This window comes from Ictalurus punctatus, chromosome 2 (genome assembly GCF_001660625.3).
Source record: "Ictalurus punctatus breed USDA103 chromosome 2, Coco_2.0, whole genome shotgun sequence".
Lineage (NCBI taxonomy): Eukaryota > Metazoa > Chordata > Actinopteri > Siluriformes > Ictaluridae > Ictalurus > Ictalurus punctatus.
This window is the reverse complement of record NC_030417.2, coordinates 26,092,246-26,114,241: the sequence shown is the minus strand read 5'-3', so window position 1 is coordinate 26,114,241 and position 21,996 is coordinate 26,092,246. Positions and strand designations below refer to the sequence as shown.

The window sequence follows — 21,996 nt, the reverse complement described above, 5'->3', positions numbered from 1 at the left end:
GCAGTAAGCACAGTACAATTCATATGATTTCCTTGCTGATATCCGTCCTGCCTCTAGGGCTCAGTAAGAGTCATAAGTTACATAAGTCTGCAGTGACCTATTCCACCTGTACTGGAAGCATAAGACTGGGGTTTGCCTTTATCTGTGCTGGCCCTTCAAAATAAGTGAAAAGCTGTTCTTTATATTACTGTTGAAGGTTCAAATTTGATTGGTCAGAAGGTGTTGATTAATTTTCTACTTCTATAACAGTACGGACCCGTCCAGGGTGTCCCCCGCCTTGTGCCCTGAGTTCCCTGGGATAGGCTCCAGGCTTCCCCGTGACCCTGTGTCGGATAAGCGGTACAGAAAATGGATGGATGGATGGATAACAGCGCAGCTCTGACAATAGTGCAGGCTGTAATTCAATCGATTATGTTTATATTAACGTGCAAGTTCTAATATGTTATGTCTGTAGAAGCAACTTATTCATAACGACTCTCATGGCAGACTCCACATAAAAAAAACACCAGATTTAAAAATGTTGTCAGTGCCTTGTAAAACTGTTTTGAATCTTCAGGACAGAGGCTTTTCAGGTTCTCTATACCATCACAAGCTGCATTTATTATTATTATTATTATTATTATTATTATTATTATTAAGAGAGATAAAAATAGAGGTTGGTGAGAGAATGACGTAAATGATAACACATCCTTGTTTCATGGTTGTTACACTGTTACACAACATTAAATGTAACTATAAATGGTTAAAAAGTACTATTTGCTGTTCTTTAATAAATAAATAAAAAGGTTAACCCTGGCAAACAGCTGCGCTAAAAGAATAAAAATTTATGGATGTGGTAGCAGATCACTAACCATTGATTAGTGTCCTGTATCGGCATGCTGTTGTGCTTTAGATTTTATATGAGGGTCATGCTTTTTATAGTAGACAGCGATTATAAGTAAAGTGTCAGGGAATTTTTTTTGGTACACTAAGCAGTGTTGAGCTTTTTTTTAACATTGAACTGTTCTCGAATGTCCTGTGCAGTTTAGTTAACAGATGATTCTCTGTAAGTCTATCAGCATCTTTTCTGAAAACATTTATATTTTTAATACCAGGTCATAAATTGTCCATTATAATAACATTACAGTTTCAGCTGCAATCAGTCTTTTAGTATTTTTATTGTTTGGTTTTGAAGTTTTGTATTACCGTCTGCAGGCCATCTTCCACTAATGATCCAAACCTTGTTGCTCTGAGTGCATGCGCTTGTATTAAAAATCATTACAAACCCAGGTATTTTTGCACTGGCTTGCTGAATTCCAAGTGAACTTGAAAATTAATGCAGCGCTACAGTGTGAGAACGTTGCTGTGTCCTCCCTTTGGATGGGATGTACTAATATGGACATAAGCACTTAGCAATTCTATGCCTTAGTGAAACTCAGTCTGCACCTGATCTTTCACTGAAGGTGCCGTCTGCCCAAATGTCATCTTCCATCTAATCAGGAATTCTTTTGTTGTGAAAGAGCCAGTTCACACGAATCCAGTCAATTCTCAAGTGCATTTTCATCTCATTCTCCTTAACCGTGGTGATGTGATGAGACTTAATGTTAAAGGACTCTTTGGTACAGACCAACATCCGAGGGATTCCCTTTCAAAATTCTTCCATGTGGAACCCCTTTCGAAACGTTGTCACCATTTAAGGAACTCTTTTTTTTCGAACAATGTATGTCAGGTACAAATAATAATTTTTGAGGGCTACAGTCCAGCAAAGTTTCATCTCAGCCTCAGACGCTCTGCATACGGGCCACTTTTGTGCTCTCTTTTGTACACTTTTCTGGTCACAACCTTCAGGACCTTGAAGGTTGCAATCTGCATTCGTGCGTACGGAATTCCATGTGCTGGTTTCAAAACGGAAAACTAAACTTTTTAAATTCTGTGACAAAAGGTATTTAAGGTATGTAAGATATTATCACTCGATTAAAGAAAATTCATGGAATGATGTCTTTACTCTCGTGCGTTTGACAACAGAATACAGGAAAAGAAATACACTCTTTCTGTGAAAGTAGGGTATTTGTTGCTACATTTTGCATGAATAAACTCAGTTTGATTTTCCTGCTCGAAAGCACCAGATCTAGCTCGCCAGTTAATAACTAAGCAAGGAAATCACCACACACTGCTGGACTCTGGCCGTCTGTGACTAGTTCTGAACCCTTGACGCAAGTTTTTAAAATTCCCAAAAACCTACTTCATAGAAACATACTTTAAAAAAAAAAAAAAAAAGTGAACTCTATTAATCTGTACTGTGGTGCACTGTGTTGTGTTTCTGTATATGAACAGAAGTGAGGCAGGAGGAATTTATTATTCAAGGCACAGAGTGTGTTTTAGTAATTAGCTGTAATGGAAACAATCTATCAAATTTTACACACTTCCAAAAGCCATGCAATACTGGAGTGGTGTACATTACATTCTTCGTGTCATGTTGTACTGCACCTGTAGAGTTTAGATTTTAAAGCCTCGCGGCTAAATGATATGTCCATCTGTGAACCATTTTCTCATGCATCTATGGTATAAAAGACAGAAGAAAAGAGAGAGAACACAACGTTGACTGCAAATCGCAGGAACCTAAAAAAGGACAGGTTTGATTTGAAATGTCCGACTGGTATAATGTTGTGATTTCTCAGGTGTCCTCTTAGGCAACAAAGCTTCTCTCATAAAGGTGGATAGAATTCTTAGATGTTAGTGAGTGTCCTCAGTTTCGCTGTGCTTGGTTAGTACCATAGCATCCTTGTGGAACCTTTCTTTTCTTTTTTTTTTTTGTAGTGGATATTCAGGGCTATTTCAAACCAAACCAAACCAAACTATAAAGGTCATAAATCATAAATATTCTAGGTTTTTTTTTCCACTGTCATTTTTGAAGAATAGTTTTGTCCAAAACACCAGAATGTCATGCACAGTGGTGACAGGAAGCTGCTACACTCGAAAAATGAAAAAATCTAAACGATTCTGAGTGAGAAGCAGGGGCAGCCTGTGGCAGAAAAAAACATATCAAACATAATTAAAAAAAAATCCATATTAAATTAGACCTAATGTCCTGGTTTGGTGGATGGCTGTTAACAGTTCGCGTGGTCTTGCAGGATGAGGTTTATATTTTTTTAAAAAGTGGGCAAGAAACAAGTGAATAAAAAAAAAGAAAGCAGCAGCGTGTGGGTATCTTAGTCAGAGTACTGGTATCCATCGATCTGCAGGTCCTGGCCGTTGTCCATGTAGTCTTCAGCGTAAGTGCAGTACTTTTTGTCGTAGACTTGACGCGGGAGCCCGTAGACAGTCATGCCTGACTGTGATGCCACCTTGTTAGTCCCCATCTGCAGTGAGACGATGGAAGTGTCACAGGTTTCCATGTCCAGCTTCTTATCAAAGATCTGTCTCTTGGTGCCCGGTGCCGTCATACCAGACTGAGTAGAAAGAACAAAAATAATAGAAGGAGCTGGTAATACTGTTAATATGTATTAGTTTAGGCAAAAGTATGTGGACACCTGACTGTTACACTCATATCTGTGGATTTTCCCAAAACTGTTGCCACAAAGTTGGAAGCACACAACTGTATAGAATGTCTTTGGATCCTGTAACATTACAGTTACCCTTCACTGGAGCCAATGGGTCCAAACCTGTTTCAGCAAGAAAATACCCCTGCGCACAAAGCGAGCTCAATGAAGACATGGTTTGCCACGTTTGGTGTGGATGAACTCCAGTGGCCTGCACAGAGCCCTGATCTCATGAACTGGAACGCCGACTGCATTCCAGACCTCACTACTGCTCTTGTGGCTGAATAAGCTCAAATCCCCCAACATCTAGTGGAAAGCCTTCTAAAAAGAGTAGATGCAACAAAAGGGGGGTGGGGGTAGGGGGGTAACTCCATGTTAATGCCTATGGTTTTGAAATGGGATATTCGAGAAGCACATATGTATGCGTGTGATGGTCAGGTGTCCACATACTTTTGGAAACGAAGGTTTTAACAATAATGTAATGGAAATAAATTACAATAGATCATTAATCTGTTTCCTGCTGATCTTGAAAACAAAACTTAACAATTGGCTTCCTTTTGTGATTCATAAGCTAATATCTAGTTAATCACGTGACCTAGCTGCTGAGTTAAAATACAACCAAACATTGCAAGCATTTTTTGTTTGTTTGTTTGACTAGTCCACAATACTAATGTGTAAAACACTGCAAATAATCTCAGATTACATTAACTATTTAATAGTTCTAATAACACGATCAGTGATGTTACACTTTATTAACACCTGATTGGCTCCTTTGTTAGTTCCCATCTGCAGACTGATTGTTGACTGGTCTACAGGATTTTCCATGCCAGCTTTGGGGTCATAGAGGTGACGCCTTGTGCCGTATGATGTCATCCCCTTCTGGCTGGCGAACTTGTTGGTCCCCATCTGAAGGAGTCCAAATAAATAAACAACAAAAGCAGTATCATTCTTAATACAGGGTGTCCAAAAAGACAGCAATCAATGAGAGTAAAACTACATACACTTAATATCATGTTTATGTTAACCCTTATGTTCATTTTATCAGCTGCCCTATCATGCTTTTGTGGATTTTGCTGAACATATTTGGATCGACATTTTTGCTCGATATATTCCCATTGGTTCTTGACTTTTCAGACACACTGTATATGAAAAGAATATTAAGTCTTTAAAGTTTTTATAGACAAAAGATAAGACAGAAATACAGACTGACCTGAAGGCCGATAACGTTGCGGCCCTCTTTCAGTTTCTCTGGGGCGAACCGACGCTGCTGTTTCTCTGCATATTTCACCCCGAAGTCAGATTTTGTATGGACGCCTTTAGATTTAGCCTGCACATGGTAAAAGGGAGTGAAATATATAAAGGGAGCAATTCATGATCTGTATTACAAAATGGATTGGCAGTCAATTGAATGGTATGAAGCTGCTGTTGGTCCTTCTTATACACACTAAGCTATTCTTTGGAACACTTTGAAGTGTGCTGTACAAGGGGGGGGACCCAAAAATTCCCAGAATTCAAATGTGGCGATTTTACACTGTAGCACATAGGTGACTACGGGAAAGCCTCAGGAAAGAATGTCTGTGGAAGTGGTGCACCCAGAACTGGATCTTGCACCATGACAATGCACCTGCACACACTGTGTTGTCAACCAAGGAGTTTTTAACCAGAAACAATGTGGTTATTGCTTCACATCCAACATATTAGCCAGATCTTGCCTCTTCTTTTTGTTAACGAAATTAAAAATGAGACTGAAGGGGAAAGGGGAAATTCGCCACCATGGAAGAAATCCAGAAAGGAGGTTCTAGATGTCATCATCTAGATGTCATCATGATGACAAAAGATGACTAGAGGAAATGTTTCCAGAAACGGGAGAACTGCTGGGACATGTGTGTCACATCACAAGGAGAGTACTTTGAAGGGGATTAAAGGAGAAATGCTATAAGTTTTATAACAAGTTTATTTGTAAGTGCATGATGTGCATATACCATGGTATACTGAAATCTACTAAAGTTTACTCATTTCACACATCATCCATGCACATTATACTGTTTGTGTACAATTACTTTAGACCAAATTGGGGCTACAATTATGTGACTGTAAGTAAATAGCATAACTGTTGAATCCTTAAATCTGATCTGGTCAGAAAGTGTTCTGTGATTTTATATAACAGCAGCTCTGACTATAATGGCGGCTGTAATTCAAATCACAGGTTTAAATGAATGCGCTCATTAATAAATCAAATATAAAGTTTCTTATAGTTTCATGTTTCATATAATGTAGTACTTGTGAGTGGACAAAAACAGTGAAAATTTTTTTTTCCTGTTGAATTTTTATACTTTTATACAGTTTAAGAGAAGACTTTATAATAGATGCGATTTGTCAAAAAATCTGAAAAATTATATTTCTAGAATTTTTAGTGACATGCTTTAAAATGTATAAAATGTAATTGATATGGTGAAACTTTCTGTCAGAAGATATTTAACACTTATATAAGAAGTTCCCAGTTTTGTCCGTTTGTATGGTCAGTACATTTTTTGCCATAGAAGAGTCTTGAGGATAAAGAACTTGGGGATATATCCTCAAGAGGACTTTCCTCAGATAAAGAACTTTCCTCTGTAAAATGACAAGCTGCATTTTTCTCTTTTGTTCCGTCTTATTAATTTCAAGAGCAAAAAGAAAAGAAAAAAAGAAAAAAGAGGCTGGTGAGGTAATGACTAAGTCCAGAAAGGCCATGAGTTATTTATTGTTTTGAGATCACAGCTTATTTATCTTGTGATCTCAAGATAACAAAAGTTATTTTCTCAAGGTCAGAACTTATTTTTTTCCTTATGTCAAAATGCATTATCAGGCATAAATGATGCATGTATTTTTACTTTCAGGTACAAGAGGATATACTGTAGTTGGTGTAATGTAAGAGTTTCTGTCTTGCAGCTCTGAGCTCCTGGGTTTGATCTTGAGCATGGGTGACTGCGTGGAGTTGCACTATATTTTCACACAAATTTCCCCTTTGGGATCAATGGAATATACTCTGTCTATCTATATAGCCTAATGTTTATCAGTGCTAGACAATTTCCAAATTAGTGTCTGTCACTTGAGAAGAAGACTCAAAGGATGGTCCTTAAAGGTCTGTTTCATTGCCAGCCAGTTTGAGGGACCTCATCTCCATGGTTACTGAATTATGTTTTTAGAGATGTCACCTAAATAGTAGCTCACAAGACAATTAGGGATCAAAATGTTTGGAAATAGGATGTATTTACTGCAGAAACACCATAATACCAATTATGTGATGTCATGTCTACGCCGGAATTGACTTAGGACTACAACTCCCAGAATACAGCATGGCCTACAAGCACGGCCGCCCAGGACTACAACACACCACCATCACAAACACTTTCACGGTCCCCTGATTACTGACTGCACACACCTGGTCTCAATTACAATCACAGCCACGCTCAACAGTATTTAAGCACTCTCAGTTCACCCTCACATTTATATACACACTGTGTTGATTTTCACCAGTCCTTACCAAGCCTTTGGTTATTGATTGCTATCCCGGTTTTGATCTTGTTTCTGGCTTCCTCAACTCACCTTGTTTATGCTTTTTGTTGAGCACCTGACCTTTGCCTGCACCTCGGCCCTGTTTCTGAATCTTGTTTGTGTTTTCAGTGCTACGATTATAAAAACCTGTCATCCTTTCCTGCATTCCTGACAAATGACAGCGTGTCAATGGCCACAACCATGGTAACATGCCGAGTGATCCCGGCAAACAACTTGTGTTATATATATATATATATATATATATATATATATATATATATATATATATATATATATATATATATATATATATATATATATATATATATATATATATATATATATATATATGCTCCAACTGTGTTTTTTTTCTGTACTTATTGCATGTTTTTGGTTTACTTATTATTATTTAATTTTTTTTTAGATATTATTAGCACATTAGCCATATTCTTATTTATTTACAAAGATATACACTATGTGAAAAAAAAATCACAAAATCCAGCTAGTTCATTACATAACACACAAAAGCTACCAATCTGTAGTAGTTCTCTGCGAATTCAAATTGCCCAACCACAGACTGTCCCACTTGGCTCACAGATGGGTTTTTAAACCAGTTTTCAATTAATTCTGACATTTGCAACTTGTTCTGCCTTTTGTTCTATGGTTAGTTTCACGTAGCAGTGGACATTTTATACAGCACATTTAAAGACATTTTGGACGAAGTTTTACAAAGTAAAATGAAGTGAATATGATTTGGATTTATTTTACAATCGCTATTAAAATACACATAGGACATTGCTCACATGCAAACCTAACAAATAACACTCTATACTTAGAAATACTTAGAAATTATAGTATTATTTGAGTATTACTTAGTAATTTTTGTAGTATTTCATATACTTATGTTTACATTAGTATACCAGTAAACATGTATTAACTTGTAGCAGGACTGAATGAACGTTTTTGCAAGGGATGTTGAAGGTTTGAGTTAGGTTAACTTTTTAAGGGAAATAAAGTTTGAATAACTACAATAGCTATCAAGAATCAATGAATTAGGCCATATTTCTCTGCTCTATGATTTTAATTTTCTGGTCATTACACCAGCTTGTGTCCGCTGATTACGGTCTTCAGAAATCTGTGGTAGCGGGTCTGCCAAAAAAATCTAAGCTTTGTTAATAAAGACACAGATTTGTCTACTATAGAAACTGGTTTGTGTAATCAACCAGGCTCTTATACCATAATTACTTGGCTACCACCTGATTAAAAAATCAGTTTAATCCTTTTTATTGATCAATAATGAATGATTTTTCATTCTGCAATTATCATCTTTAACCTATTTATGATGAATGATTTGTCAACAGATTTATTGATTAATAAATGAGGCCTACAAACAGGCCTGCAGATACTGTGTCCTGCCCGCAGAAGGAATTAGTATCTTGTCTTACAGTGTATCAAGGAGTAAATTTTTATTGATATTCAAAATAACAAGAAACACATGTACACAGTATAATGAAATCCAAGAAATTTTTTTCTTTTCTTTATTTTCTTTGCTGTAAGACTGTCAAAACGGTTCATTAAACAGAGTTTTAGTGGGAAGTCTGTTTTCGTCTGGTCTTTCCATTATTTTGTCTACCTCATATAAACATTAGCACAGAACTCCTGAGCACAGAAATGGAGGGATTCAGGAAATCGCTGCCTCACATGCACAAAAGCACTTATACAAATAAAACTATTATTAGCATCCAAAAAAACTGCCAAAAAGCCCTTCAGCTAAATGAGCTCTAAAAATCCTGGATTTGTTTGGGTCACGTGAAAGCCGATGGTCACGAAAAAAATTCGTTACACACTTGCATTCTCCAGCACTGCCTATGAGATCACTGTTCATTGTGCATTCTATTCCCACAAGCATGTCTGCATAATGAGGGAGTGTGGAGCGGAGCATCTAATTCATCGTCATGCAAAAATGCTATGCACATGTTGCACATGCATACACATGATTTAAAGTGTGCATGTACACAGGAAATAGATTTGCATGAAAATACAATATACATGGAGGAAAAATATGTCCAAAAGTAACTAAATATGCTTGTAGTTCACTCACCATCCCAGCCAGTGTGATCAGAGTGCTCTGGACCTGCGTGTGGTTGGTGTTCTCAAACAGGTCGTTTGCCTCAAAGACGTCGTGCGGCCTCAGACCGTAATCCTGAATGGCTCGGACAAAATTGCCTATGTTTTCCAGCTGAAAAAAGAAGGGGCTTTTATGTGAAAACCACAGCCGTCTTTAAACACAGTATTCAATTATAAAGACACATTCTGTTCAAATCGGGAAATAACGAGCAGTGTTCCCTTTACATTATGGAGGAGGAAACTGCACAGAACGTGTTACAATCGGCTCTGGTTCTCAGCAGATGAGAAATAAATAATAATTGTCTATTAAACTACTTAGAGAAAGCACAATACATTACAAGATAAAACAAAAATGACAAATATTTGTAATCTGGGATGGCTCAGAATATCTCCTTTGAGTTTATACACAGCTTTAGTCTAGAGACATCAACTAAAGTTTCAGCAGAAATCATCAAACAGGATCATCAGGCCTATCTAGGGCTTATATCAGACCTCAGAAGGATGGATGATCCATCCATCCATCCATTCATTTTCTGTACCACTTATCCTACACAAAGTCATATATATATATAAACATAGCATATTTATTATAATATATCTATTATAGTATGTGGTTACAGAGCCAAAAATATTGTCAGAATGTATTCATATTGCCTCACAGCTGCAGGGGGTCCCTGGATCGATCCTGAGCTCGGTTACTATCTATGTGGACTTTTGCATGTTCTACCCAGGTCTGTGTTGGTTTCCTACAGGTCCTCCAGCTTCCACCCACCACTCGAAAACAAACTGCCTCTAGGTGTGAATGAGTGTGTGAATGTGCTTGAATGGTGCCTCGTGACAGACTGGCATCCTATCCTGTGTGCATTTCTGTATTGTATCAGGGATCACTCAGGATCCACTGTGACCATGACTAGAATGAATAAAGTGGTTAAATAAATAAGAATAAAATATATGTTATTCTTGGTGGTTAAGTTATAAAATAAATAAGATAATGAATAAATGAATATCTGTATGGCAGTGATAGATGGTTAATGACTGTGTAATCCAGCTATATGGTTGCATTAAAGGGTATTGCTGGTAAAAAAAAAAAAGCTGCTTAAATAGCAGCAGCAGCTATTAGATCACACTGATGACTATGTTCATAACATAAGAGTTAAATATCTGTATATATACCACAACAATGGATTTGAAATGAAGCAATCAAGATGTGATTGAAGTGCAGACTTTTTGCGTCCCTATCCACCTATCCAGTATGTCCACATACTTATGGACCTGACTGTATATTATCAAAAAACAATTAACAAGTTGCTCACTTTTATTCATAAATAGAAAACAATGTGCAGAAATGAAGCTACCCATTATGTAGTGTTTGGCTTCTTCGTTGGTATTTCCCAATTTGGAAAATGTTTAGTTTGGTATTATTTGTTCAGTAGGGACCCAAAAAATAGCAAAACTATGCCTAAGGAACATCACATTATACCATGATACACTATCGGTCCAAATGTTTGTGGACACCTGACAGCTTGTATAAATGGACTAGAGGGGGCGAAGCACCCCTGTCTTTTAAAGATAAGAAAAGTCAATATAATGTTTCATTTTTGGCATCCACATCATCTAACTGGTGGTTAACAAATCATATTCCAGATTTAGATCCTCCCTTTGCTGTTATAATAACGTCCACTCTTCTGGAAAGGCTTTCCACTAGATTTTGGAGCATGTCTGTGGGGATTTCCCCATTTAGCCACAAGAGCATCAGTGTTGTCAAGCACCAATTTTGGACAAGAAAGTCTGGTGCACTGTGCAGGACATTCAAGTTCCACTCCAACCTTGGCAGACCATGTCTTCTTGGAGCTCACTTTGTGCACAGGGGCATTGCCATACTGGAACAGGTTTAGGCCACTTAGTTCCAGTGACAGGAAATTGTAATGCTACAGCATACAGAGACATTCTAGACAACTTTGTGGGAATAGTTTGGAGAAAACCAGCATATATGGATGTGATGGTCAGGTGTCCACACACCTTTGGCCATATATACTCTAGTGTATATACTGATATTGTGATCATTTTAAAATATACCATAATATACGATTTTTGGTCACACCACCGACTACTAGTACATCCAGAATTATCATTAGCTGACGATTTATTTGGCTGTCAAACTAATTCAGTGCATAGAGTCCTTTAGGTTAAAGTTTATTAGGTTACATATGGAGAAAACCTCCCCGGATACAGATTTTACAGCAGTTACATCAAGATATTTGGCTTACTCCTGGCTTTACACTGAATTACTTTACAGAGGGATGAATAGGTCCAGTGTGCTCAACAGCCATGCCGTGTAATGTAATCTTTGTAGGAATTATTATACATGCATAGAAAAGCATGGAGTATGCTGAATTTTTGGAAAAGAAATTCACCTGATGCCAGTTCTGAGTGGAGTTGTTGATCTTTCTCACAGAGCCAGGCTGAAGAGCATTAATGAGTCTGGTAAAAAAAAAAAAAAAAAAAGAAAGAAAACAGCACAGATTCATATTATATGACTTTCATAGCTGTATATATTTTTTATACCACAAAAATGGTCAGAAGGTGTTGGTTAATTTTCTATAACAGCATTTCAATAAGTTATTGTTTCTGCTGTAGCAGTGAATTCACAGCGACTTATAATAATCCATGGATAATGTATAATCAGTGGATAATGTACAATGAGTGGATAATGTATAGTCCTTGATATGATGTGGCTCTAAGAGAATCTCAGCTGTTGAGTTTTAGTTCTAACTTACACAACTAAAATGTACATTTCTCCTGCACATCTATGTGATCATCATAAACACAGGTATGTGCTGTGACAAATTCTGCCCATCTCGTCAGAAATCTTAAGACAAACCATCAAACCATAAAATGTCCTCATAATCTGTGACTGCAGCTATTCTGGAGCTGTTACTCACTCGCACAGGATGACTCCATCTTTAAGGCCCTCCATGAAGTTGTCGGGAACTTTGCGCCCTGTGAGCTCATGGATCCAAAGCCTAAGCTCCTCCTCCTTCTGAGGGTTGTACTTCTGTGCAAGCTGTAGGTCAAATATCAAACAGGGGTCACTGTAGCACCTTTAATGCATTTCTATCAAATTTCTAGCTGTTTCTTCTAAACAATAATAGGCACAGAGCTTCTCTCAAAATCTACCTAAGTTTCATGTTGTTATTACTGATTTATTAACTCAGGGTTAGTTGTATACTATAACTGCACAGTGTTCACAAACAAATTATACACTGTTTAACTTACCACCATTTAATTATAGCAATAATCAGCTAAATAAGGTCATTACTACACAGAAAATCATAACACCAGCCACCAGGATGACAAATTTTATGGACTAAAAGAGCACATAAACTGACAAGCTTCCCCAAGAAAAATCTGAGTTAGACCTAGAACTGTGGGTTCTTCCAGACTTCACAAGACTGTCACTAGAACCATCATCCAATCTTCCTTTGTGGAAAATTCCGAGTACCGTATTTCCAAAAATGAAAAATTCAGTTACACAACAGTGTTTAACCATATTGATATTTATAGTGGCCACGGTTTATAAACCAATATCCCATCAAGATGTTTCTGTCCATAAATGTCCACAAATGTCAACACTGTTGTCTGTCCATAAATGATCTTCCTTTCCTTCTTTTATTCAAACAAGGGGCTTCTTAAAATACCAGCCATGAGATGGAGGGATATGAAAAAAAGGCATTCCTGCATAAACAACTTGTGTTTTTGTGTCGCGTTTCTCCTTTTCTGAAATGTTTGCGCTCCCTGTGTCTGACAACTGAGAGAGAAAGAGAGAGAGAGAGAGAGAGAAGAAAAAGAAAGAGCGCCAACAATAACACTGATTTCAAAGCAGCAGGGGTTTGCTTGGCTTCCACTCCAGCACACCAAACTTGGGAGTAACATACCTCTCTCTCTCTTTTCCTCTCTCTCTCTCTCTCTCTCACACACACACACACACAGTTTCTCTCATTCTTTCATACACACACACAAATACTTCTTTATGTCACACCTCACAGCTGTCTATCCATCATCAGCTGTCTATCCTACCATCTCTCTCTCTCTCGCTCTCACTCTCTTGCTCTCTCTCTCTCTATCCAAGCTCTGCTGTCCTTTTAAAGTGAAACACTTACACACGCTAACCACGTCCGTTTATGGGATGCAAGACGGACAGCCGTCGTCTCCGGCCAAGGAATTCTGCTCAGGCCTTCATTTGTTGTTTTTCTCCCTCACTGTGGACATGAGGAATGCAATCAAAACCGGTCTCTCTCCTGTATTTCTCTTTCTACACGGTGTGCATGCTGTTATAGGTTATCTGAATCGAGGATGGTTTCACTTCATCAGTCAGAAGAGCATGCTCCACTTTATGTGTTAGCCCAAAAGTGTGGTAGCCCATACTGAAATTACTGGAGTACCTCTCTCTCTCTGAACTGAAAAGCTCTGTCAACTAGTTTTCAGATTCACTGCATTCTGAAGCAATGACGGCCCAAAAAGCAGCACATGCACATATGAGATTAGGGCAAAAGTTTCTCTGTGGCATCACATCTCTCCTTTCTTAGGCTAGACTGTCCTGCGGCATGCCACCTAAATCACAAACTGTTTACAATACGCCACTTTCCTGAGGCTGTGGACTCAGAGAGAGCTCTGTTCTTCCTTATTTGGGGAACAGAAAGTCACAGACCTGCCACTCAGATGGACACAGAGACCTAATACCATGGATACACCCCACATCCACTGGGTTAGTCATTACGATGGGTTAAAAAAAACACCTGCAGCATGCTGGGAAATATGCTAATATGTATCCTGAATGTGTACCTGCACAGCAAAATCCCCAGTGTTCAATTAACATCTAGAGGGTTGAATGAATTATTTCAGTGTTCATTTGTGTCCAGTTGAACATGAATAAACACTGTAGGTGTCAACTGAACACTGTGGATTTTACTGTGTATGTGTACCTCATCACAGTTTCTGCAAACTACTTTGTGTATATATCCTTGTAATATCCTCATGTGAGAATGGCTTTTACTCTTTCCCCACAATTCTTCCTGTTGAAGGCAGAGTTATCATTTAGTAATAACCAGAAATAGTGAGAAGCAATTACAAGACACATCATGACGTTTGGGTCTTGCCGCAGAGGTGGGCACATACCACAGAAATACCACTGTGTGTGGGTTATAATGTGTCTATAGAGAAAATATAGAGTGTAACCTGTGGGTCATAAAATAGTTTGTACTGTGTCTGTGAAGTTTGTACTGCCTGTGAAGCTTGTCAGATGTAGTCTATATTCCAAGGAGTACACTCATTCTAATTAAAATGTGGAAGGAACATTTTGGCTTGAAGTGGTAAAGTACATGAGTTCCATTCACTGTGCAAGCCATAAATAAAAAATAAAACTGCCTAGATTCAAGGATTTCTTCAGATAGTTAAAGATTACATTTTACATTCTCAAACAGGTATAAACGGCTTCCTACAGCTTTTTATGAACCTTCAATGATTGCTGAGCCGAAGGAGTCGAGTAACTCTTTCACTCTTTTTAAAAGTTAAATGAAATACCCAGCAATCCAATGCATCCAAATGTTTAATAAGATCAAGGTGGACTCTACCTACAGCTTTTCATTTTTTAATTACCATTTACCTTTAATGGTTTTCCCCCACAGATGTCAGATCCCACTCCCTTTTGTAACATTCTCACACACACAAAAAAAAGAATAAACACAAAACAGAATACTGGGGAGGAATCGGCGTTGTTTTAAAAGGAACCAACAATCATGTTCATGCATGGCTTTCACACAAGTTTTGCACACATCCAAATATATATATATATATATATATATATATATATATATATATATATATATATATATATATATATATATATATACACACACACATACACACACACACACATACAGACACACGCTCACAAATAAAGGTACAACATTGTAGTTTGAAGTTTCTGGGATAGTACCAGTAAGGTACATCTTTTGTATCTTTGGTATGTGTATTTTATCCGGGGTTGTGCATGTAGAGTTTTAAAACTTTAAAGTTTTAAAGTTACATCAGTGGTCTAATTATGTATCTTAAAGTCTTTTTAAAAGTATATGAAAGATACATACTAAAGGTACAAAAATGTACACTTGATGGCACAAGACCAGAGAAAATGAACACACACACACACACACTAATGATTACTGTAGTTAATAAATCCTATGCCTAAACTTAGGCTTACTTAACCCTAGCCTTAACCTCAGTAACTAAATGGAAACATTTGGGCTTTTATAGGTTTTCAAATAAAAGCATTAAAAACACCATATTTTTCTGAGGCTCGGGTGACAGTGGGGACATCTGACACTGTCCTATCATTGTAGGGACCTTTAGCCCTCAAAGGCCTGAACAAGTGTAAAAACATGTACATACACACATGTAAAACATGGAAACACGTTTAGTTTTTTTGTTCTTTACACACAGGCTCAGTATAAATTAGCTCTATCCTGAATGTTTTGGCACTCCGGCGCGTCCAAGCCAAAGCAGCCACCGCCTCCTGGTTTAAAGCCCCAGTGCGCCTCGCGCGCTCTCGCCACACTCTGTACACACTGCTATCGCGAGAACACGTATCCTACCTTGCTTTTCACCTCCGCGGAAAGTCCGAAAGCTGGCCCGCTTCTGAAGTGCTGTGCCATTTTTAAACTATTTATTTATTTATTTATTGGAGTCGAGCTAAGTAGTTAAGAAATGCGTCAGTTGGAGACTCTGAAGAACAGTTATCCTGCTCCAGCAGATATCGGTGGTAAAAGTTGAGCCCTATGCTGATGTTGGTGGGATTTGCTTCCTCGGTTACTATCCCGTTTCACCCCGCATCAGGAGAAGCGTCACAACGCCACACTTTTCCCCCAATCTTTTTTAAACGCTTCCAGTCTGCGCGTGTCCGTCGTGCGCGCGGATTGGCCAGGGCCATCGTCCAATCCGCGCGCTACGTCTTCCTACCGGTGATGTCAGCAGCATGGCATTAAAACTCGGCCGCTGTCATTTTTTCCGCCCTGAATAGAATTTACGGATGCCCCTTATTTGTCTTCAAATATGCTGCTCTCGTACTTCTGTTTACATAAGCTGCTTTAGACAGTCACAGAAAAAAGGCTAAAGATATTTTGTTGGCTTTGGCAGACACACACATGAGTAAAATCAGCATCCTTACAGGCTAAGGATAAAGTAAGCTTAAAGGGAAAATTCCACCCTCAAATGACTCGCATATTAATCTTTTATAATTGACATGAGATATTAAAGAGTTATTCTGTAATGAAATTCTGAGTTGACTTCCTTCATAACGGGTTAGCTGGTTTCTACATTACCCACAATGCCCTTAAACTACCTGTCGATAGTGGCACTAAAAGGATTTGGCCCTTGCTTCATCCTCTACCTAAGTAAGTGCTTTTCTTGATGTAAGTACTTTTCTTGATTTTGCTCTTATTAATTGTTTTCTATGAGTATTGTTTTCTGTGATTATCTCTTTGTGAAACTCTATGTGCTGCAGTCCTGACCAGGCCTCCCTGGAAGAAGAGATTGTGATATCTCAATGGGCTCTTCCTGGTTAAATAAAGGATAAATAAATAAAATAAGTAAACCTACATAAGGTGGTGCAGCAGCGTTTTTTTCTGGGGCTGGGGGGGAGGGTTGTTGTGGCCAAAAATGCTTGATTTTGCTGCGATGCAATTTTTTTGTGATTTATTTTGCGGCAAACTGCTTGAATTGGCAAAGTTGCAATTGCATGGTCTTTCACAGTGATGTTTGTTGGTAAATGAGACCTTTTAGCTGTACACCTGTTACATGCACGTGAATTGAAGAGGCCTTTGGTTGAATACATGTTGTGATGTCTTGGCCCAAATCTGAGGAAAATCTGCGATAATTTCTACAAAATAAATAAATAAATAAATAATAAAAATTTGCTTGATTTTTTGTTAATTTCTGCGATTGCAAAATCGCAAAATCCTGGAGGAACTGACTTTAGTCCTTGAGTTTTTCCAGCTCTCTCATCTCATCAAATGTATGCACTGACTCAAACAGATAAAGTTCCAAAGCTTCAACGTTCCTGCTAATGCTGCTGTCCACACCACAGTGCTTGTCATCTTGTAGATCGTGAACTAGCCGAGCTGAGTCTTTGTCGTAACAATCACAACTCTGATGTATAGCTGTGTTGCATTCTGGATCTTTCAGTCCAAGGTTTGCTGTTTGCAGTACTTCTGTGTTGGATTTCTCATTATTGATGGTGAACATCACTGGAAAATGGTGAGAGAGAAAAGAGCCTATTGCTCTTTTGTTTTTAAGAGATTACTGGAAAACCTGACTGTTATCTCTTATGTCCTATTAAACGATATTGTAACTGCACTAGAAATGTCCCCCTGTGACATCCTGCACAGCACACAACCACTAACTACATAGATACTGTATGAAAATACAACACTGACCAACAAATTGGCACCAAAATCACCAAGCACACCACACCTATTTCAATATAAACATATTTTATGTATTTTGAGGTTGGAGTTTTCCTTTATATAGTTTAGTTTAGTTTATTTATATATATATAGCACAATTAAAAACAACAGAAGTTGAAACCAAAGTGCTGTACAAGTCGTATAGAACAGATTTATAAACAAACATTTAATAGTACCAAATACCAATTGACAAATGAAATTTCTACACCCTCAGACCGAATTAAAAGCGGGTCTTCAGAGAAGATTTGAACATAGGGGGGGAAACATTGAGGGGGAAGATCTAATATGCAAAGGGAGACTATTCCAGAGCCTGGGAGCAGCTACTGAGAAAGCCCAGTCACCTTTGGTTTTAAAACGTGAACAAGGAACTGAAAGGACTAATTGACTGGATGATTAAAGAGATCTTGAGGCAGTATACGGGGTAAGGGGATCACACATGTACTGGGGAGCAAGTCTATGCAAAGCTTTAAAAATGAATAGCAAAATTTTAAAATCAATGCGGAAATTGACTGGCAACCAGTGTCAAGAGGCGAGGACAGGATTAATATGCTCACGTTTTCTTGTGCCAGTCAATAATCTAACCACCGCAATTACACTATATTACACAATGTACACTATATGCTCAAAATTATGTGGACACCTGATCATAATGTGCAGCCGTTCCCTAAACTGAATTTCCTTTCACTGGAACTAAGGGCCTCAAACCCATTCCAGCATGACAATGCCCCTTTGCACAAAGTGAGCTTCATAAAGACATGGTTTGTCAAGATTGAAGCGGAAGAACTCAACTGCACAGAGTACTGACCTCAACCCCAATGAACACCTTTGGGATGAACTGGAACACAGACTGTACCCCAGGCCATCTAGCCCAACATCAATGCCTGATCTCACTAATTATCTTGTCGCTGAATGGACAAATCCCCACAGCCATGGTCCAAAATCTAGTGGAACGTTTTCCTAGAAGAGTGGACATTATTATAATATCAAGGTGGGGACTAAATTTGGAATTGGTTGTCAGGTGTCCATAACCTTTGGCCATATAGTTTATGTTTACAAAAATGTAAATAATACTGAACGCATGTTCATACACCATTTGTAATATGTTATTACTGGACTATTCTATATGACAGTGGAAACCAGGTGGACAATTCAAAACATTCTTTAAATAGAAACAGTAGGCTTAACCACATAGTCATTAATCCCTGCAGAACATGAGCTCCACTTCAAAAATGGTTTGATAGTTAGTTCGGCCACCACCCATCAGTGAGAAAGTGTGAGCTGGTTTCCCTCTTTTACCCTGATACATCACCCAGTGAGCCAGAGCGCCCTGTAGTTCAGATATTCTCAAATACATCCAGAGGGATCACACATGTCACCTTGTACAATGATTGTACAATGCTGATGAGGTGTATGGGTGTTAGGAATTTCTCTTTATGGTTACAATAGTTGAACCCAGAAAAGGCAATAATATGGTTGTTGATTTTTGTCCAAGAAGTAAACACTGATAGCCGGTCATGATCTTGTCATTTTGTTTTATTTGGTCCTTTGGTTGTATAGATAGATAGATAGATACATAATTTATTGGTCCTCAAAAAGGGGAAATTTGTTTCCACAGTGGGTGCGTACAAAAACATAATAACGTCATACATATAGACCATCACAAACAATCACAGGCATAGAGGGGAGAAGGGGACAAGGAGAAAAACATCAGGATCATCATACAACAATGCATCTAACATCACAATGGCTGAGTTGTTCACAATGGCACAATGTTGTATGAAGTTCTTATTCATGTATAGTTGTGTTCCAGTGGGTTTATTGTAAAAATTATTAAGGATATTTGATCAATTGGGGCAAAATGGTTGTGAACACTATTCTCTTGGCCACATTGTGTTTGAAACACACACGGGTGATATGGAGAAGCAGGTGTAGACTAGCCGTTCTGTTCCATTTTGTTCCAAAACACAGAAAACAATGTAGACTTTTTTGGCAGTTAGATAAATTAATAATTTCCTCAACCCCACCAAAGAAAGGGGTGCTTTATATCAAATTCTCTCTTATCAAACACAGTCCTACAGTGGAACAGAGTTTGATTAGTCTGACTCAAGCCAAAGTCTGTCTGTAGCTCTGAATGTTTCCTAATGTGTGCCACTGGATGTAAAGCAAGCGATTCTCTGGACGTATGCTGCAAGTAAAGAAAGTAGTACTGCTGTGGCACTGGATCAGAAACTGATATACTGCATATGCTAGATGTACAACGGTGACTTTAAAAATTTATATATATATATATATATATATATATATATATATATATATATATATAGATATAGATATAGATATAGATAGATAGATAGATGGATATTTTTTTTTTAACACATTCATGAAGGGTTGAGTGGAACATCAGGGGAAACAGCCCACTTCATGGCTCCTCTTTTCCATTCATTTCAATCTGTATGAGGGGTAAGATAATTAATTAATTAATTAAATAGCATACCATGTAAATTAATTTCCTCTTACATATTTGCTTAAAACTTTGTTAAAATAAAGTTCACATTAAAAAAAACTTCATATTTTGTTCTTTCATAGAAAAAAAACAACCCACTGCTTTATTTACAAGGCCTTAGGCATAGGCGATTTCTTTCTAAGACATTGTGCATGCTATTTGTGAAACCTACGTTGACCTTTGTTCTTTGTGTGGCAAACAAGTAATCTGGTTTATTGGTATTGTTGGTGTAATTGTGTAAAAAAAAAACTCACATCCTTCCAGTCAGTAGTGCAGAACCTTAAAGGAATACTCCAGCATCTCAATCTACTAAACCTCAGGCCAATACAATATGATTTTTATTCTTGATGCAACGATTGGATATTTGCTAACATCACTGAATCTGCTATGATACGATATGATAAGATATGATTCAAATTAGTAGACTCTGAGGGATATGCACCATTCAGGATGTAGGGTAAGCCTACCATTAATTCTCGAATGATGTTGATGAACATGCTATTAAGTATCAGAGCAAATCACCTTGCTAGCCTATTAATGCACCAATTAAATCCAGATCATCTGATTGTTATACTCCTATCTATTGTTACTGTTAGTCTATCAGAGAGAGTGGTGTCTCAGTGTTTAAGGCTCTGGGTGACTGATCAGAAGGTCAATGGTTTAAGCCCGAGCACTGTCCAGCTGCCACTGTTCGGCGTATCATGTCTGATCCCAACTTCCTAACAAACTGGGATATGTGAAGAAAAGAATTTGATGAAGAAAGATGATGATGATGATGATAGACAGATGCCACAAGGAGAAGTGTGAGTAAACAAAAGGACATTTTTTTTTTTTTACTAGATTGCTCCGGTGTACAGAAAGTTCGATAAAACTACATAGCAGCTTTGGTAAGAGTTTCTGTCTTGTTTGTCTCATCAAAAATCCTTTACTGTTACTGTGTAACACTGATTTGTAATTTATGCTAAAGAGTCACATTTTTAAAATGTTTATTGATGGAATTCAACTGCCCTTAGACTTCCAGAATAAATTTTTTTTTAGTTTTTAATCAACAAGTTTTTAAAAATATTATTGTTACAGGAAAAAACATCCCATTTCATCCTATGTATTATGTGTGATAATCATCCATACACTACAGATCTGGTTGATAGGCAGTAGGTTGAAAAAAAATGCTGGAGTTGTCCTTTAATATTCAATTACTTAAAACTGAAATGTTGTTCTATTATTATTATTATTATTATTATTATTATTATTATTATTATTATTATTATTAACAACTAATAAACACTGGGCTACAATTGCTTACTGATGCATCAGCAACTACACAACGGGTAAACTTCACTTTGTTCAATTGCTCACTAAAATCAATCACAGTGGATATAAAAAGTCTACACACTCCTCTTAAAATTGCAGGTTTTTGTGATGTAAAAAATAAAAACAATACAAATTCATGTGAGAGCTTTTCTACCTTTAATGTGACATAGCAACCAACAAAATTCAAGTGAAAAACAAATAGAAGCATTTATGGGGAAAAAGAAAAAAATGTACAATAACCTGGTTCTATAAGTGTGTTCATGCCTTAAACTAATACTTTCTTAAAGCACATTTTGCTTGTAATACAGCACTCAGTCATTTTTTAGGTAAGAGTCTACCAACTTAGCAATTTTATTGAACTCTTCCTTGAAAAATGCTCCAGATCGATTCAGTTGCAGGTGAGGCCTCCTGTGCAATGCCCTCTTCAAGTCATTCCACAGGTTTTTGGTAGGATTTGCATCTGGGCTCTGCATTGTTCCTCTTCTTC

The 21,996-nt window shown here is 37.6% G+C and overlaps 1 protein-coding gene across 2 annotated transcripts; it reads right to left on the bottom strand.

Annotated features, from left to right (window-relative positions):
* Window positions 1-1,963: 1,963 nt before the first annotated feature.
* cnn1b (calponin 1, basic, smooth muscle, b) lies at window positions 1,964-16,104 on the bottom strand. Of its 2 annotated transcripts, XM_047150094.2 has the most exons (8): window positions 15,827-16,104; window positions 13,340-13,438; window positions 12,122-12,243; window positions 11,594-11,660; window positions 9,154-9,291; window positions 4,729-4,845; window positions 4,278-4,424; window positions 1,964-3,428 (listed from the first exon to the last, which is right to left on the bottom strand). In XM_047150094.2, the coding sequence occupies exons 3-8, from the start codon at window positions 12,154-12,156 to the stop codon at window positions 3,189-3,191; spliced, it is 744 nt and encodes a 247-aa protein (XP_047006050.1). In that variant the 5' UTR covers window positions 12,157-12,243; window positions 13,340-13,438; window positions 15,827-16,104; the 3' UTR covers window positions 1,964-3,188. The 2 variants fall into 2 exon arrangements, with proteins under 2 accessions (XP_047006050.1, XP_017347650.1); XM_017492161.3 differs by lacking the exon at window positions 13,340-13,438.
* Between the last annotated feature and the right edge of the window lie 5,892 nt (window positions 16,105-21,996).

Bases quoted from the DNA above. Each gene is read 5' to 3' on its own strand.
- cnn1b (XM_017492161.3), bottom strand. From the start codon at position 15,886: ATGGCACAGCACTTCAGAAGCGGGCCAGCTTTCGGACTTTCCGCGGAG. The intron at 12,244-15,826 runs GTAGGATACGTG...TTTGACCTACAG, and splicing joins CCGCGGAGGTGAAAAGCAAG to CTTGCACAGAAGTACAACCC. The intron at 4,846-9,153 runs GTGAGTGAACTA...TACCATGTGCAG, and splicing joins TGATCACACTGGCTGGGATG to GCTAAATCTAAAGGCGTCCA.